Source organism: Hippoglossus hippoglossus, chromosome 14 (genome assembly GCF_009819705.1).
Source record: "Hippoglossus hippoglossus isolate fHipHip1 chromosome 14, fHipHip1.pri, whole genome shotgun sequence".
Classification (NCBI taxonomy): domain Eukaryota; kingdom Metazoa; phylum Chordata; class Actinopteri; order Pleuronectiformes; family Pleuronectidae; genus Hippoglossus; species Hippoglossus hippoglossus.
The window spans coordinates 3,646,036-3,665,701 of record NC_047164.1 but is presented as its reverse complement, the minus strand read 5'-3'; the positions used below and the strand labels follow the sequence as shown (position 1 = coordinate 3,665,701).

Here is a 19,666-nt window from a genome sequence, read left to right as displayed (position 1 = left end):
TGACGACCAGTAAGTCTGAACTTTTGCTTGTAAGTGAAGTTGTCGACTCTCTGGTTTATCACATCATACTGGGACATCGATAACGGCCTCGTCTACTTGCTTGCTCTGTTAGCTCGTTAGCTCGTATGCTACTGTTCTACTCTGGGTGGATCTCGGGGGAATGTGCAAAGGTTGAGACGTACATTATATCTGTGCCTGAATTCAGGGGCTGCATCCTTCAGAGGACACGGACTGCGAAGGCCAAACCGAAACGAGACGGTCTGGTCGACGGAGGATTTCCGTGGTCACCAGCTCTCCCCGCCCTTTACTGCTGTTGCCGAGCAATAAAGTTGGACACGACGAGAACGTTTTAACGGCCCTTGGATTTTTAACACGTGTTCTGTTTGCTGTTTGGTTGAGTTGAAGCGTGAAACTCAAGCATTGGACATCTTGTTGCTTTGTTGCCTTACTGAGGTGAATCCTGGGGACGTCTTCGAATGCAGCCTCCGAAAGACGCATTATTACGACAGCTACTTTACAGAAGTCGTGTGTGAAGCTTTTATCTTTTCTCCCTCGTCGAGCTGCTGACTGACTCGCGAGGTTGTAATAAGAAGCCAAGTCAAGCTATAGCCAAACAATTCAACATGACTTGTTATCAGGGTATTCGGGCTCAGCTCGTATTTACACCAGTGAAATAACCCATCGGTAGGAGGAGCCAGAGAATAGATGCGAATGAATCTTGCATTGTGTCGCTTTAAATGCTATTTTGCACGTGAAAAGAACCGTTATTATCGGCACCTCTGCAGAACACGTTGTGGAAACATTTGAGCAGCTTTACTCCACATTTCAGCGAATCACAGAGTTCTGCCGACGCTGCTCTTTACGCACAATCGTCACTTTAACCAAAGAATCGCTGAGGAAACCTTTGTTTTCTCGGTCGGTGCTGATGAAAGTGCCTGTAGCGGCTGAGGCAACTTCCTCTATAGAAAGAGCTGCAGTCGTGCATGTCTCTCTCACACACACACACACACACACACACACACACACACACACACACACACACACACACACACACACACACACACACACACACACACTCTGAGAGCAAGCGATGCCCATGAAATAGACTTTCTTGACGTATTAGCTCAGGATTTGAATACAAATGACTTCCCTCTCTTTCTCTCCCCTCACTCTATTTTTTCTCCTTCTCCTCTGCGTCTTTTCAGCACAACGACTTTAACAGTGAAATAATGACGGTATAAAGGGTTGGGGGGGGGGGGGGGGTGATAAGACGCGTGGGGATGGGTCCTATCCTCTCCCTCCTCTTCCTACCTGCCCAAATCCCCTCATTCTCTCTATCTGAGCGTCTTCATCTTTTCTCTTTCACTCTTTATTTTTCTCCGCAGCAGCAGCAGCAAGGGATTGTGGGAGTGTAGTAATGGGACCAGAGGAGGAGTGTCTCTCGTCTGTCGTCCCTCTAACCCTCTGAACTGTGTGTTTCCTGGCTTGATAGCGCTGAGTCTGATCCACAGTGACACACTGCTGTGTCTTGATGGGCCTGCAGTAAACAGAGAGGGTGGGGGGGAGGTGTGTGTGTGTGTGTGTGTGTGTGTGACGTCAGTGTCGTCAGCGTGTTCTTCTTTCTCTATTAACCTTGAATTGATGGTGGTAATACACTATGCTAATGGCCTCCTGAACATATATTATCTCAATGGAGGGTCGACTCGCAGCTGGAGCGATCGTTAAACGTTTCCATCGTCCGCTAAGAGGAAGTGTGATGTCATTTATCCGAGATTTATTTTTCCTTATTAATTGTTGAGTATTTCATTGATTTCAGGGTCTAAATTGTGAATTGTGATTTGTGGCATCACCTCGTCTGCAGGAAATCTTCATGGCACGTTGTGTTGTTTTGAGTTATTGTCATATTTTAGTCTTTAATTAAGTGTTTCTCTCATTAAAACTTGTTTGTGTAACGACTTACGGACCAGAATACATTTCAAAAAGTCCCAGCCTCCCTGATCTTGGGCTCGGCTCAGTACTTAATACTCAGTGTGAGTATTAAGTGGACGTGGACGTGGTATTTAATCAAAAATAAAGTATAGCTTCATGTGTTTTTAATGGATTTCTGAGATAATAAAGGTTGATGGTACAGATAAATAAGCTCAATTAACTGACTATGTTTACGTGGACAAATATTTTTGATATAAACCCAATGAAGACAACATGTAAACAGTATTTTCTGAATAACCTGAATAAGGTCATACTCAGAATAGGTAATAATCTAGTTAAGACATGTTGAGTATTCTGGGTCTACTCACATTGTGAAGATATGTACACATCGCAGTGTAACTTCCTATAATATTACATGAAATAATTTAAGGGAGTGTTGAATCTGTTTTACTTTTAGTAATAATCCAGATGTGCTTTAACGAGTGAGGTCATTATCAGTGTTTTTTACACAATATAACTCTGCTAAAAAAAGCAGAAAAAGAAAATCGAACCATGTTGGAGTGCAGTTAGAGATGTTGTGTGAAACAAGCGGGGGGGGAGGGGGGGGGAACTTGACTGTAATGATGCATGAGCTCAGTTTTCCCACAAGAGGAGAGAAGAAAACCAGTCGGGGGGAAAAGAAGAAATAAGAAATAAATTTATTGGAAGAAATAAAAATTGAGACAAAACAGAAATTGGCTCCAGTGTTTTGGGGGGAATGGGATTCTTCAGTCCAGCAAACCTCAGGGTATAAGAATATTTTTTTAAAAAAAAGAATAATTTCAGTAATTACACAGCAATTAGTCAGCACTTTCCCTCCGAATGGCTAATTTGACTAATTTAAATTAATTTGTGTGAATTAAATGGGACAGGAGAGATGTAATGTGGCTGGCGTGGTGAGCATGTTGGCGAGGTGGCACTTCTTATCTGCAGCAATTAGGAAGATGAACCTCGATGTGTAAAAGAACGGAAAACAAAACTGAGAACAGCAACGTTATTGTTAGGCAGGTTTCTAAACATTTTAAATAAGAGATACGACCAATATTCATCTATGTACCATTGAATTATGTGAATATGGAATATGGTTACCTATAAAATAAATCTCTTTTTTACATTATTATACATGAACCACAAAGTTGTTATAACACAACTGAAATATCAATGTGTAGTTTATCAATTTAATCTATTAATTTACCTTAAAATTCAAAAAGCTTTTGTTTTAAATGGACATCGAGACTTTAAAAAAGGTCGTCTTCTATACTGATGCTTCCATGAAGTGATGGAACGAGCAGTATATGGAGTATTACAGTACATTAACAGAACTGTATGGAGGAGATACCGTCACAAGGTGGAATCGTGTTTACCTTCTCAATCGGAAGCCGATAGAATTTCAAAGAGAAAATAAGATTCAGGAGCTCAGATGAAATTTCAAGGTCGAAAAAAACAAAGATGAAAGCCGAACAAATCTCATCTCAGGATTAAAGATAATAAGGTTCACGTTACTGATCAGTCAGCGAATCATCCGACACCACTGTGATGTGAGGCAACAAACTTTGAAGCTCAGAGTCCCTGATTCGCTCTTTTATTTCGTTTGATGTGGGGGGGGAAGAGAGAAATTAGAGATGATGCTGCAGAGTTTGTGCGTCTGCAGGTTTCCCACAGGATCTGAGGATTGTTTGTGGGACGGAGAGAAAAGAGAAGAAAGTGGAGGAGGGGACGAAGTGGAAGACGGAGATGGAGAGAGAGAGAGGGGTGGGGGGGGGGGGGGGGGGGTGGGGGGGGGGGGGGGGGGGGCTCTGTCCTTGAGCAGAGTTTAAATAAATGAGGAGGAGCCCGTCAAGGTGATACCTGGGGCGACCACACTTTCTGACTTATTCATCGCTGAGAACCTGTCACTCCAGATCCTGTCCTCAATCTCAGATGATGAAGGATTTCAAATCTGGATATTCACGTAAATCTTCAAATATAAAGCTGAAAAAGACAAGGTCGCTTATAAAGGTCGAGTGAAAATCAGTGGCTGGCGCGGAAATACTGTTACTGCAGCAGCTCACATAAATTCAGTGTAACGTCCCTTGAATTACCCCATTAATATACTCAGTAATATGTTTCTTCTACTTATTATTCCACAATTATTATTTTATTTCTCTCAATTGCTCATAAGCAACTGAGAGTGAGACACTCCCCCTGCATGATTTTCACATTAAAAGACTAGGAAAGGGGGGTTCTTTGAGCCTCTGGAAACTTTTAATGTGAAATATCTGTGCCTGTAATGAAACTAAATGCTTGTTGGGCGTATCGTGAGTAAACCAACTGGTTTAGATTCACTTTTTTAATCAAGTCACCGCACAAACACAACTCTCGCAGGTCAAAATGACCCAAACTCTGGTGTTTCACCATCTGGACCTTCAGCGTGAGTGAAGAGATAAATCTGAGCATTTCCAAAATGAAATTTCATCCATCAATTATCTATTATTATTCCATTATCCTCTCCTAGAGGATCCTGGAAGGGCTGGAGCCGATCCCAGCCGGCACTTGGCGAGAGGCGGCGTGCACCTTGGACAGGAGAGTGGAGGAGCCACAGGAAATGGTCCGGCTGGCTCGGAGTCAAACCCCAGACCTGCGGTCCAAGACGTGTGAGCCCATGTGATAAGCAGCCTATCGGCTATCGGGTGGAAAGATGAACTTCTTCTGCAGTAAATTAAGTCTATTTGTACAACTTTATTTTCTAATTTGTAGCTTTAACACTCTTCACCTCTAAAAGTTTCTGAAATGAAACAGAGCACAAAGTAAAAAAAGGGGAAACTGGAGATGTTTTTGATGAAAGCTCATCATTAGCTGGCTCCATGATATCAAAGCAGAAAACACAAACTTGCCACTTGACCTCTACATAGATGCAGCCCGGCGCCTCGGGATTTGCGAGAAAAGTGCGACGAATCCGGCGAGAGAGCGAGGAAGGACGAGCGCTGCTGACATCAGCGGTGCGTGATGCAGCAGCACGGCAGCGTGTCGGCCGGATAACAAAGCTAATTGGCAGTGAATTAATAGAATAATGGGGATCTCGCAGATAGAGCACTTGAAAGTCATTTCTCCTTTTCAAACACTGTCGGCCTAAATTCACCACTGAAATTAAAAGTTATGCTTCATCTGCAGCCATCAGGAAACTTGCCATCAGTGTGCACGTGTTCCCGAGCCAATCAGGACTAATCAAGCCAATCGCAGGCGCTCTCATTAGCTCGCCGGAGACGTGGCGGCTGTGACTCAGCGGATGGAGACGATGATAATCCATCGGAAGCAACGAGACGGAAGCGACTGGAAACACCTGGTGCAGCCTCGAGCGACTTCACCTGACAACGCATGGTCGTGATATTCGTATCGACGTCCTCTGACTGGTGATGTGGCGTCCGGGGGCCTCGGGAGGAAACGCTAGAATAACTTCACCCCCATTCATGTGGGTTTTGTAGTCAATTAAGAAAGACGATCATGTCACCGTTTCATTTATGCGCCCCCTGTTTCCACGGAGACATTACCATGGGAGACCGGGTTATTAATCACTGAATTAATTATTATGGGCTGCCTCGAGGAAGCAGAGGGAGGTATTAACCCTTATTGAGCGAGAGAGAGAGAGAGAGAGAGGAGAGTAAGACGTTCAGTGGTATTTCAAATTCTCAGTCAGTGCTGTGTCATGAGCGAAAAAAAAATAGGTCTACATGAAAAGTGGGAGAATTACATTTGTCTCAGAGGATGGACACAACTTCAAATATTGATTTAGTGCAGTTTAAAGAAAAAGAAGTGAGATCAGGATGCTGGGTGGATACAAAATGTGGTTTAGGCAAGATCCATACGGATTTTCAAAATAAAACGATCTCTGTCCACATGAGCACTTTGGCTCTGAAGCAGTTTTACTCCCGTAACACCTGGAATCACATGACCGCTCATGTACACTGGACATGTCGGTGTAAACAGGAGGTATTTGGTTCTTGGTTGCAGACAGAGTGAGGCTACAAACAAAGAATATCCCGTCTCCTCCACATGGGAATAATGTCTCGTCTAATACTACGAGACCTTGATGCTTCCGCTCCACGATCTCTACTGATCAAACCCTAGCTTCCAATTTGGTCAAAAGCACAGGAGGGCGCCACCTGTAGTACAGTGGGAGGAAGTGGCAACACGTCGTCGATCTTTATTTACAGTCTATGATTTCAAGTGGTTGTTTTCTGAGCTCGTGAAGTTCGTATGTGATCTATTTGTGGCGTAGGAACATGTGGAGGATCTAAAGTTTAAGAGTTTAAGTTGTACGTCGCCTGACATCTCAGCGTCCGGCCGCCTCCCGACTGTAACCCTCGCATGAGCGAGGACAAACTCGTCCCGTTCACCTCTGCCCCTGTCACCCCCTCCACGCCGTCTAATCCCCCCCCTGTGTGCGGGGGGGGGGATTTGCATGTTGCCCTGTCAGGCTAAACTGGAGTGGATGCGCCTCCTTGAGCTCCGGGGCTCGGTGCTGATGGATCGGGAGAGGCCCATGGGATTAGCGGTGACAGGTGGGATGCAGCTGGGGCCACAGGCGCAGACAGAGACGGTTGAAATGTGGACTTTTCACTCTGATGCCGACATTGTTGTGCGGCTCTGAAGTCCTTATCTGCGGTACACAGGCGGGGATGGTGATGGCGGCGGGGTGGGGGGGTGGTCTGCACACATGTGAACAAAGCGAGTGTACTCCTTGAATGAGTGTCCTTAATCACAGTCACAGGGCCACTGTAGTCGCCTCTATAGGTTGCTTACGTGAGGCCGGGCTATAATTTCCCAGGCGCTCTAATGTGCCTCGGGATCCTCCATCTTGTGTGTTTCTCCTCTGGTGTGGGGGGGGGGGAGCTGAAAGATACAGGTCCGTGTTTTTTTCATCTTCTAAAAATCTTAACCAACTCTATTTCACTACTACATCCATACGGGCTTAAAGCAGACAAAAGACGAGTTATATAACAGACTTAAAATAACTATAGGAGGCATTTGAACAGTCGCTTAAAATAACCCAAACAATCCATCTGCGGGAAGTTAAAGCTCGACAAAGCCTTTCAAACAGCTGAGAGCGGCTTTAAAGACACGGAGACGCCATTACAGGCTTTAACACTCTATAGGTTCGACCACAGCAGAGGGAGCGTCGTTGAGCGATGACGGACAGGAAGCCTGATCTTTGGTTGCGGGGACAAAGACGACCAGCACTTACAGGCTGGAGGGAAAACACAGCAACACAGAAGCCGCAGTTTCTCCGCCCTTCCACCAAAGTACGTTTACTGGAGTCCACTGGGCCGAAGCCCCAGGGGACGCTTGGTTTGGTTTGGGTTTTGTAATTTGGACAAAAGGGAAGAGAAGTCACAGACAATGTGGAAGTGACAGGACGACACCTTTTTTTAAGTGCGTACTTAATGAATCACACGGGTTTTCTAATGTGGAGCAGACGGCGCGTTCACAGAGCCGCAGACGCTGATGTAACTGGGGCTCAAACGCACAAGACGCGAGGCGTACGAGTGCGAAGCGGCGACTGTCAGACACGGAGACGAGCTAATTCCCTAACAAGCAGACAACACAGTGATTGAGGGTGAGGCTGTGAATTACAATATGGCCGGAGAACAGGGAGAGAGAGACAAAAGAAATCAATACTCGCAGAAACGCACACTTCCTCTTCCTCTCTCTCTCACAGACAAACACACACCACGTATACACACAACAGGTGTGAGGTACAGATGTACACACAACACGAGCAGCAGACACTGTGGTGCAACACACGAGACAAACTGCCCTGATACTAAAGTATTTATATGAAAGTTTTAAACCACAGTCCTCATGCAGCGATATAAAGCAGAATGTGCAGTATACTGTAGTTTATTATATATATATACTTATACTTTAAATATATATTACTTATACTAACACATATATCATCAGTGACACAGGAAGAAAACTTATATCTCTAGTGTTAACATCTGAGAAACTAAACAGTAAGTAGTTTTTGATAGAGCCCGACCGATACACAGACTTTTATCTGCGTTTATGTTTGCTGCTATGAAAACTTTTATTTTACAGAATAATCAATGCAGAAAATATGTATTCAAGTTCGATATATTTGGTTTTCTTTTTCTTTGTAATTATTCATTGTGAAGTTTATGGTTAAGTGATCAAACTATGATTACTTTTCTTTCACATAAGGTTTGTATATTTTGGAGATGTATCAGTATTTTACCTGCCTCCAAAAGTCAGTCGGGCTCTAGTTTACTAGTTTACTAGTTTCTAGTAACTTTCTTTGTGTTGTAAACATGCTTGTTTGCTTTCTTGTGAGATGGAACAACTCAATCTAACGTCTTTGCTGTTTGATGTTTAGCTTAGCTTAGCATAAAGACTGGAAGCAAAGGGAAAATCACACGAGCCAATTCAACAAAACTCCTTCTAACAAATCTAAAGCTCATAAACTAATATATCTCAACAACTACCGGTTGGATCGTTATTACATTTTTATTCAGATGTTTCCCAAATGGTGAATCCATAATGGTTTTGGTGATCCTCTGATTTTTCCTCCTCTTTTTCTTTTTCTTCGGACCATGTACAGATTAAATAAGTGAGATTCACTCTGTTAATTAATGAGCTTTAAAGGTGTTTAAAGAGTTTTTTGTGACCACTGGAAAGATTCACATCAAACATCTCATCTCATTCTCAGAAAGATTGCAATGAAGCATATTTCTTAAAATGTTGAACTATTTCTTTAAACACACAGCATTTATATTTTCAACTTTAGAGTCATATAGGACCAAAACAACACTATAATTCAAAATCTTAAGTCATGCCAAAACTTAACATATGAAGTTCTTACATTATTAAAGTACTTTATGAAGCTAAATGTAGTTATTAGATGATTTGAGTGGAAATGTATCTTATTCAGCAACAACAACAATCCCCATTATTGTCAATAAAAGTCACAATGGTGAAGAATGAGAGGATCTCTAATGTATCTTCACAGTTTAAAATGAAAACTGAAGCTTTAATGTGAGATATGACTCAAGTTGAGGACACACTACACAACTTTCTAAAGCTGAGTATTACTTTAGATCTTGTATCGTACAGATGCACACACGTTAAACTTATCAGAATCTGGGGCAGTGACAACTTAACAAAGTCAAGTTTTAAAATTATTAATTTCTTTCTTGTCACTGTCACAGGACGGGGCCCAGACTCCTCCGGTGTCTCTTTTGTCGATAAAACTTAAATTCAATGACGGAGTTCTAAACTGGATTGGCAGGCGAGGGACTTAGGTTTGCACTGATCGTCTAGACGACCACGATCCAATCGGACGTGATGTGACATTGTGATTACAACTGTCCTGGAGGTCGTGTGATGTGTCCCCAGCCCGAGGAGGACGGAGCTAAAGTGAGACACTGGCTAACGTCTCTGACAGCTGAGGGAGCGTGTGGCCTTACCTGGGGGAGATGTCACAGCCCTGCTGCATGAAGGCGCCCAGGGAGAACCAGAGCGAGTTGAAGATGCCGAACTCGTTGGGAGGCTGGTCGCTTGGCGGACCGTCAGTGCCCTCTTCGGGCTCCTCGGTGTGCCATTCGTACGGGCTGAAGCGGCTGACCAGGAAGAGCACCACGCTCACGCCGATATAGGCGAACACGATGCACATCCAGATCTCGTAGGCCAACGGGTCCAGGAAGGAGAACACCCCCGGTTTGGATTTCTGGGGCTTCTTGATCATGATGGAAATGCCCAGCGACATGAAGGGCTTGGAGAAATCGATCACCTCCTCCCGGACCAACGTAATAGTCAAAGGGGCCACAGCGATTTCCGCTTTCTGCAGATAAGGGTTTGGAAGAAGAGGAATTTGATTAGCCGTCGGAATGAGCCTCACGACGAGAGCTACAGCAAATCCAAATGATGACAGATAAACAAATGCAAATGATGGATCATCTCTCTGAGCTGTGCAGCAATCAAACATCACTTAGTCACAGATACGACGTCCCAAAGGCCAGCAGCTCGCCAGCCGCCAGAAAACACAACAACAACAACAATTACCCCCGTTTCTTCTTCCGCAGCTCGTGTCATTTTATCTGAATTTCTCCCTCGACTGAACAAATCTCTGAAGCCGAATTCATCTCAGAGTGATCGAGTTAAGACAGAGAGAGAAATTGAAAAATAAATTCTGGGACCCTCTCTAATGCTGAGAGGCTTAGCTGGAACTCCGAGGGAATCAGCACGGACAATAAAAAAATAATGTGTCGGAGAAATATGCTTACAGCACAGGAAGGGGAAAATGTGAGGCAGCCACCTCTGAGGTTCTGCAGCTGTGGAAGGAAAGGAAAATGCATACTGGCTTTCTGGAAATCCACAAACCAGATTAGTGACTTAGCAACACTTGTGTGACCTTGCTCGCCTGGTGCGGGAGCAAAGGGCTTAATAACGGCGAGAATTTAAAGTTTCATTACGACCATCTGACACTTAAGGAGGCAGAAAAAGGAGAAAATGGGCGACGAGGGGGGAAAAGAAAATGAAAGAGATTTAAGTTCTTTCATCCTCAGCAAAATGCACTAAGATGACAGCTCCGGGGCATTTAGTGTGCGCTGAAATACATGGCAGGTTAAAGGGAGGCAGGGCTTTTGTGGCGGCGCGGGGGCTTTTCAGGGAGAGCCAGGAAGACGTGAATGGTCTCTGAGCGGAGCCGCGGACGGGAAAGTGCTGACAGCTTCCATGTCCTCAGACGTTCCCGTGCACGCTGAAGAAAAAAGCTTCCAGCCTCCAAACTGGCCCCGAACACAAACTCTATCGTGCACGACTGGACACATTCATGCACGGTATTCATCTTCACACACAACTCGCACACATCTGTCGCTGTGAGGACCTTCCACTGAATCTAACCTCTTTCATTCCCTCTCTTCTTGTCCTTCCTCGGGTGTTTACCCTAAATCTCATCCTTATTCTTATTCTTTTTTATTTTATTTTATTACTTGTTTATTTATTCTTTCCCCAGCTGTGTGACCTGCAGCGTGGGGGGGATCTGCAGGGTCACTGAGTGCTTCTGCTGTCACTGCTTGTGAAATAGGTAAAAGTAGCAGCGAACAGCTTTTTTGGTTCACGTGTGTTTGACCGACCTGGTCCGTCTTTACACCAAAGGTGCACTGTACCACTTGATCCATCCTGACACGTCCCTGGACTGAGCCTCTGAGGCGCTACCAATGAATCTCAGCTGAGAGAAATGTCACTGATCACAAAAAAAAGAGCTAGAAAAACTTATTTTTGTCTGCAAAACTGTATATTTTAAAGTTATTGCTCGAGCTACAACTATATGTTGTACTATGTTGAGCCATTTGCTGACCGAGAACATTTACTGAACCTAAAATCCGATTTTATTCGACATAAACCTTTTACCTTTCATGGTTTTCTATGTCTGACTTCACAAATATGCTCCTTTCTTCACTCTGCTGCCGTCTTCGACCCTGAAATCCCCCAAAATCAATCCTAACCACATTCTTGAATCCTGTTTGATTCCACAGCAAGGTCAGCAGGAGAGAGCCGCCTCACCTCGAAACCAAACCGCCACCTCAGAGATTCTCTAACAAGCTCCACGCCTCCGCGTCTCCTCTTTAACCCGACGAAGAAGCTTTGCTCTAATGCTGCACTAATTCCCTTCTTCCTGCTAGCATCGATACCACCAGAGACGGTTAGCCCGTTTACGGTTTCATTTCCGATGGGTTTAATTATCTACACAACAAACAACACAACAACGCAGCGATGTTCAAACTGAAGATTCATTCAAACTCTGTAGATCGAGAAATACTGTTCGTACAGACACAGCAAAAACCTCCTGTAAAGGGAACATTCTACATGTTACATCACATGGAACATATTTATATTCAGCATTATGTAATATTATAACTATATATAACTCAACATAACTGATCAAATAGGGGTAGAGGACAGAGAATGTATTTATTATAACTGGGAGAGAAGCAGGATTTACACATGATCCTAATTTAATAAGAAGTCACGTCTGTTTCTATTTGCGATTGATGCAAACTCAGCATTTCCTCCACGTTTATCTGTTGTCTAGAACAATTCTAATTCATGTACAGTATTATGTGCATTTACAGAAGTACAACAATACTATAATTTTACTGTCATTTCCTACATCTGGACAGATATTTCACATTAAAAGCCTCACGGTGGCTAAAAAGAGCTGGTTCCAACCTGGCTTTTTAATTTGAAACTACCTGCAGGAAGTTGAGTTTCTTCACACACTGTTAAAACCTGCAGACCTGAGATCTGCTGTTGATGATAAAATGGGAGCTGGTGCTGCAGCTCAGCTCCTCCCGCTGAGCGACACAGACTCAGAATCACAAATGCATGAAGCAGAAGCTTCAAGACAAACAATTCAATAGTTGCTGGGATTTTTCAGCCTGTTTTTCCCCGTAGAGCCGTGCTAATAAAACCGTCTGTGTTGTTGTAGTGTTGGAATTAATGCTTCAGAGGATCACTATTCTTTAATGTGAGCTACAAAAGATTATATTTTTGTACCCAGACTTATATAATGTTGCACTGGCCACTATTTAAAACTTAATCATAATTCGTATGTACCAGTATCGTAATGCCTGATCTAATTCTGTCTGTTTGAATATATCTAGAGTCCAAATCCCACAGAATCTGACACTGCACTTCCTTGGGCCCTTGACCACACGCATGTCAAGTGTGAAGTCGATGAGATAAAGATAAAGACACAAACAGACCCACAGATTCCTGGAATTATTAGTTACCGGCTTTTATTTGAGAAATAACAGTGATTTAGTTTAATTAATTACATTTTAAAATTAAAGTCTATAATTCTGACTTTAATGGGATTTGTACATGGTCATAAAGATAACGAGTGATGAATTTTTCTATTTAATGTATTGTACTTGCCTTTATGGACTCTCTGCTCACAGAGCACATGAACTAATTTGGCTTTTATCACTAATTTCTGGACATTTTAATCTTTAAAAAAGGTAAAGAAAAGTTTTTCTCTCATAGGCCAAGTTACTCTATGGATTTAATGCATTTATTTAAACACAGTATTGTAGTATTTTCTATATATACCATAACAAAAATAAAGTTTGAATGTGATGAGTGAATAAACACTGAAGTTCTTACCCCGTACACCAGCTCCCCGACCATTCCGTTCCAGATCTTCGTCTCTGGGTCCCTGGCGCCGTACTTCCCGTCCGGCACGATGGAGATCTTGTACTTGATGCCGATGTGCTTGGCGATCTCCGAGGCCAGGTCCACGCAGTATCCCTCGTACTGGTCGTTGCCCTCGTACATCTCCCAGTTCTTCTTGAGCATCACATAGGGACCCTCCTACACAAGGGATCATAAGCAGTGAACCAGACCATCAGACAGACAGACGGACGGACGGATGGAGAGACGGACACCAGGACTCGCACAATGACTCGGCAACACACAACAGAACGACAAACAGGAACTGCAGCTCAACATTACCAATCAGGGGAGACATTAAAGGTAGTCTGTGAGGTTTTTGACCACCGGGAGCGCTGTGGAGCAATGCTTGTATTCAATCTGCATGCGTGCGAGCGATGTAATGTACATAAAAACATGATTTTATAATATTTATTTCAACATTTAGCAGGAGTAATATTCCCAGAAACATAGACATGTAACAGAAGAAGATAAATAACTAGGCAGGAAATGCATTTTATCTTTCAGAGATACACATGAAACATTTGGGAATTGTACAGATAATTTAAAAATGATTATTAAAAGCTGCACAAAAATACTCAACAGAAACAAATATAAAAAACATTTTCAACATGATCATTGTGCTGTCAAACTGTGACGTGAGGTGAAAAGTCATTTACAGAGTTTCATGATGGTTCCTGAACTTTCATCCCCAACAATAAATCCCTGTTTAGAACATCAGCTTCAAATTTTATAAATAATCCTGAACACTGATCGACAGAAGTTTCAAAAATGTAGGTTAGAAATGACAGGAATCAGATTTTTCCTTTCAATTCATGGCTCTAAATACTACATTACCCAGCAGCCTCGGCTACAATGGAGAAGTCAGTCAGAGGCTTGAATTAGAGGCAAAGACAAACTCCTCTGTTGGGTAATATTATTTATAGTTAAGTATATATTTAATCTAACTTTATATCTAGGTGCTGTATCTTTAAATTTAACATCTTTTAACCGACTGGATCACAGCTGCTGGGAGATGCATTTATCTCCTAAAGATGACTTTTGTATTTTACAACAAAACAAGATTAATGTGGAATCCTGACGACACTAGTGCTGCATGTTCACATCACAGACTGGATCTTAGCCAGAGAGAAACCACCAGAGTTAATGTGGATGAACGATACACAGGGAGGCAGAGGGGGGGAGGAGGAGGAGGAGGAGGGAAACGCATGACGAAGCAGAGGTGGAGGCAGACGTGAAGCTGAAGGGAAATGAGAAATGAGCTGCAGTCAGAGTGAATGACTTAAAAACCTAAAAACGAGGCTGACTCAACTCGAGCAGTCACCAGGGACGGCTGCATCACTCTGCACCGTAACCAGCGCGGCGTTATACATCATTAGATTTGCTTTTGCTCAGGGAGTGATCCCAATGTAAACCTCGTGTTGTTTCCCCCGCTCACATTTCCAAACAAATGACTTTTGTCACGGAACGCAGCCGATTGCATATTGAGAACAGGAGCAATTTATTCTGGAGATGTGTTTGCTTGACTTTGCCCAGGGCCAAAGCAAGGTAAACCAAAGACTCTGCGGCAGGGAGAGAATGCAAATGCTCGGCTGAGCCTGCGGCACAATAAAATGTTGCTGTACGACATAATGATGGCACAGTTTAGCAGTTTCATATCAAAATAAGACATCTGTTACCTGGAATTCATGTATGTCACCACGGCTGTTATAATTCTAACAGAATATACACAACGATTGAATTAATAAGAGAATAAAATGAGATAAGCTTATTACTGAGGAAAACCTTTTAATCCCTGTGGAATTGAGTGTGATGATAGTATTTCTGTGTTATTGTTTCCACGTGGGTCTGAAATAAAGCTAAATATTAATTAAAAAAAGCTGAATACGTCCCCTTGACTTTTTGACTTTGAGTTTCAATCTTTCCTGTCGTATCAAAAACACACAAAGCACAAAATAACGCAACGAAAGCGACAGTCGTCGACTAACCTTTATTTAAATTGACCGATTTTTCTACAGAACAAAATCTGAGGAATAATTTGAAAGAACAACTTTATCATTTGGTGCCAATTGTAGGGAAAGTAAAGACAATCTTATAAAAGGAAATTCACATTCTCTATGATTAATGATAAATTGCCAAGTTCTTCAGAGGAAATCATTTTTTCGCCGGCAAGAAGGTTATGTTTTCACCCCTGTGCATTCGGTTGTTGGGCTGTTTGTATGTTTGTTCATCGGCAAGATCACACAAAAACATCACTGACTTTCCAGAGATGAATTCGTGGATCTTGATGAAACATATTTAGGAAAACTAGATTTCTATGACTGTGTGAAATTTGGTGCAGCCTCAAATTTGAGGGGACTCTTGGGTCTTGGCAGAGTTATTCACTCTAATTATTGCTCGTCTATTTATAGTGGGAATCATTCAGGGATGACGTACCTGTGAAATACAGCATTACTTAATTTGTTTTTCAGCCTGTGTCCGATTTTAAACTTTCCCAGGCTGACGTTGGAGTTTGTTTTGGACGTATATCAAACAGAAAAACAGCTTTTAATCCATATGATTTACGGCGGCGGGGTGTGTGACGGCGCTGGCAGCCGGAGGAGCAGCAGAAGTGGCAGAGATAAAGGACTCAGTCAGTGTTTCTGGCACGAGAAGAGAGCGGCACTTCAGAGATCTTCACAGCAAAGGCTGACAGGCTGGTCAATAATCACAAGCACGCTGCCTCACTCACGGCCTAATGAGACTAATTAAACATGCCATTAACATAGACACGCACACACACTGCAGGGCCGGCTGCATGTCACAGATCCATACGTATGGGTGGACACACACTCACACACACACACAGACGCACACATCTGGCTGCCCTGTGCAAAGTGTTGTGTGCATTATGTAAGATAAACAATCTGTTGCCCCTTCTGTTCGAATATGAGCGGTAACAAGCAGCAAAGCGACGGCACGACATCGTACGATAACTTGAGCACAAAACCTTTTATGATGCAAACGCACATTAGTGCTTCTCAGTACATCTCTCATCTCATTCATCAGCAGCCACTTGAGGCACTAAACACATTTCTATCTGACTTTGATTTAATACGGCTCGCGCGCCGTCGAAAGGGGGAAAACATTCAAAGCACAAAGAGAAAAAATGTATGTTTGCAAATGTCCCCTTTTCTTTTTTCATTTGAAGTGCACTCGACTGGCTGCTGCAGGAGAACATCAGGTCCTTGTCGAGGGGCTTTGGGTTAACAATGGGGTTGAGGGGAAAGTTCCCGTTGCTCAAGCTCGGCCTCAAACTCAAACTTTACAGTTGTAGTCGTCACTGTTTGTTACTCGCAGCAAGAAACATGACGATTTAAAATAGGACTTTTAGAAGTAAAAGAAAAACTAATTTACTGCTGCATAAATCACACAAAACATGTTTTCTCTACAAAGAATTAAGGCCGTGTTTTGTTTGTCCTGTTTTATTGCAATTTGTACCGTTTATCTTTTAAAAACATCATGTCCCTCAAACATTAATTGGACTCTATTTTGTTATGCTCATTCCAACAATGATTCCAGACAGGTTTTGTAAATCGTTCATTTCATCGATTCATTTGTTTTTGAGGAAGTTTTCCTTCACAAAAATGTCACACAAAAGTAAAAAGAAGAACTTCTGTAACAACTAAGGAAGTTGGATAATTCGCCCAAGTCAATAAAAATATAAAAGTAAAGGCAATAAAGACATGATTTGATTTTGCTGACATATTTAAACTCTGCGTTAACTATTTGTACATATGCACATAAGTCACCAAAACGGACTTACTGAGCATTTTGTCCGTGTGAGACAAAAGGTTAGTTAACAAATGAATCCGTCCATAGAAGAGCTACTTGCATGACGCCGTGTGTGTCGCAGTGACATCATCAGGAGGAATTTGGGATATTAAAGTTGACCCTTTCCACGTCCTCCACCAGATTTCCTTGGACAAAGGTGGAACGAAGACATAACTACAGGACCTTGTATTGTGCTTCTTTCCTGTCAGCAGATTAATGGCCGTCCCAGGTTTAAAGTGCAGTGGAGGGAGTTTAAAGCAGAGACACACTTCATCACAGCTCTCAGCCTCGTCCTGACACCACAATGACAGTCAGACTTTGTCTTTGAGAGTGTTTCTGTTGATGCATCAACTTCCAGGCAGCGAGAAGCCAGAGACATCCTAGAGATGTGTTATCTGCTAACAGAGACAGATAAATACAAGATGAAACCCAGCAGCAGATCTTTTCATTTACAAGGACCTGAATAATGCGAACGGCCCAGTGAAGCAGGTTTTCTAACAAATGCAGAGTTCAGTTATCTTCAGCCGAGCTCCCTTTTCTGTGCCAACAAGCAGCAGAGGTCCACTCACACACAGGAGGAGGCCTGAATGAGCTCATTTCAACTTCGCACAGCAGAGTGAGAATAAAAACACTTACATTTTTTCATTTAAAGGAGAAAAGGTATGGTTGGTAATGGTTGTTTGGACATAAGCGTGAAGCCAGTTTTTACTGCAGCAACTCGACGTGAAACCTGATGTAAAACAAAACTTGTGGTTGTATCTCTCACAGGTTTTTTGTTTCCACTGCAAACTTATGGGATGATTTCCTGGAGATGAATCTCAGTTATCAGGTTCCAGGAACTACTGCTGCTGTCAGTGATGAAGCAGATATCTCATAGAGACGACACAGGTCACGAGAGTGGGTTGTTTTTTCAAAATATAACAAAAATAAGTCTATCTCTGTATGTGTGTATTACAGACGTGCACTGAACTGAAACTTTCTGGAGGGGCTGCACGTAAGAACGCAAACCGATCAGTTCCTGTCATGTCCGGATAATGTCCGAATTAGCCCATGTGAGAATACAGCAGGAAAATGTTCCAGACATTTTCCTGCTGCCAGAAACAAACGATAACGGGTAAAAAGAAAGAGCTCGTGTGAAATACAGTAATAAATTAAATTCTGCATAAACTTCCCAAAATCCTCAGTGATTTGCAGAAAGTGAAAAGCTTTGTGGAAACATTACGACCACGTTGTGACAACAGATAAAATCCTACAACCTTCCTCCTCAGTTCCTTCTTTTCTAAAGAGCCTCCGGAGGGTTCCTCTGCAAACTTCTGTTTCTGGATTAGAAAGTGTTTGTTTGGCGTTTGCTCTCGAGTTGAGATGGGAGAGAAGTTTTATTTTTAACATCTGGCCCATTTTGGGGAAAAAGCGAAGCTGATCCACTAACGAGTAAAGCAGATTATTTATTATATTGAGAGGCAATAGTGTTACACAGTGGCTATGGCTTATCGGATAGTGGAGGTTTTTGTGCTGGTGGACCCAGTTCCACGGCCTCATGCTGTTGTCAGATTAGCTTTTTTTTTTTATTTGTGAGAAAGCGTTTCCTAAGCACTTTGGAGAGGAAGTCAGGTCAGGTCTGAAAGTTCAGGTTTGGGTCTCAGCTGTAGGTTCTGTGCTCAACTCGAGAATAAGTACAACAAACCAAATGTCTGGCATCAATCTACACTAAACAGTGCAGGGGAAAAATAAAAGGATTTCTGAGGCTCGTTTGGCCGAACACACACATTGTCCTGGTCCCAGCTGTGGCCTGGATTTTCTGTCTGTGCCTAAAACTTCTCTTGTTCGTTTTATCTCCCGTTGTTAAATCTCTTGCTCACTTAAACATAAAAGGAAATCGATAACAGTGTTATCGCCGCGGCTCCTTTTGTTGTTCTGGTGTGAAAAAGCCGCACAAGCTTCTTTAAAGTTCAAGCACACAGAACATGGAGTCAAACAATAGAAGAAGAAGAAGAAGGAGTAAAGGCGGCAAAGTTATATCTTTGAGATAATGTTTAAAGGACAGGGATGTTCATTTTGCTGGTGGCGATGATATTACAGTGACAAGGAGCCAGTTCACTCAATCATTCATTCTCCATTCAAACGGAAGGACTAATTGTTTTCAATACACTTTATTCAAAAGAGTTAGTGAACACAACAGACGAAGGGAAAACACGGCAACGTCCAACGAGCGCCTGTCTACAAACCAATCGAAAGGGCGGTGATGACAACAGGACGGACATATATTCAAAATATAAAACCAAAACTAAACCAGATCAAATGGAAAGAATGGAACAAAGACATGAAGCTTGATTCCACACTTCATTAACTCTCGTGAACACGGCGAACACACTGTAAAAAAGCGGGCGTGAAAAGGCGGCCGTCACAATGTAAGTATAATATCATGCTACATAAAAGTGTGATGGATATGAACTGGCATGATTATGGGAGCATTAGTCTGTCTAAGCTGTTTTAGGGCTTACAGGAAGCCCTGTGCGTGCGTAGTGTTCTGTACATGAGCAGGTAGTCGGAGAAAGTGACAGATTCACAGTAATTCAGTTAGACACAACGTATATTCACATCCTGGTAATGCCTCCTTTTTCCTTCTTTTAATCTCAGGGGGCATAAATCTGTGCAC

At 42.7% G+C, this 19,666-nt stretch overlaps 1 protein-coding gene across 4 annotated transcripts in view; it reads right to left on the bottom strand.

Annotated features, from left to right (window-relative positions):
- Positions 1 to 19,666, bottom strand: part of gria4b (glutamate receptor, ionotropic, AMPA 4b) — a 100,073-nt gene that overhangs the window by 10,241 nt on the left and 70,166 nt on the right. For all 4 annotated transcript variants that reach the window (XR_004616101.1, XR_004616100.1, XM_034607054.1 and 1 more), the window contains exons 10-11: positions 13,132 to 13,338; positions 9,432 to 9,805 (exon numbers count right to left, since the gene is read on the bottom strand). Coding sequence is in view for 2 of the 4 variants with exons in the window: in XM_034607054.1 (XP_034462945.1) it covers positions 9,432 to 9,805; positions 13,132 to 13,338 (581 nt within the window). In the remaining 2 variants the exon portion in view is untranslated. The remainder of the gene's footprint in view (positions 1 to 9,431; positions 9,806 to 13,131; positions 13,339 to 19,666) is intronic.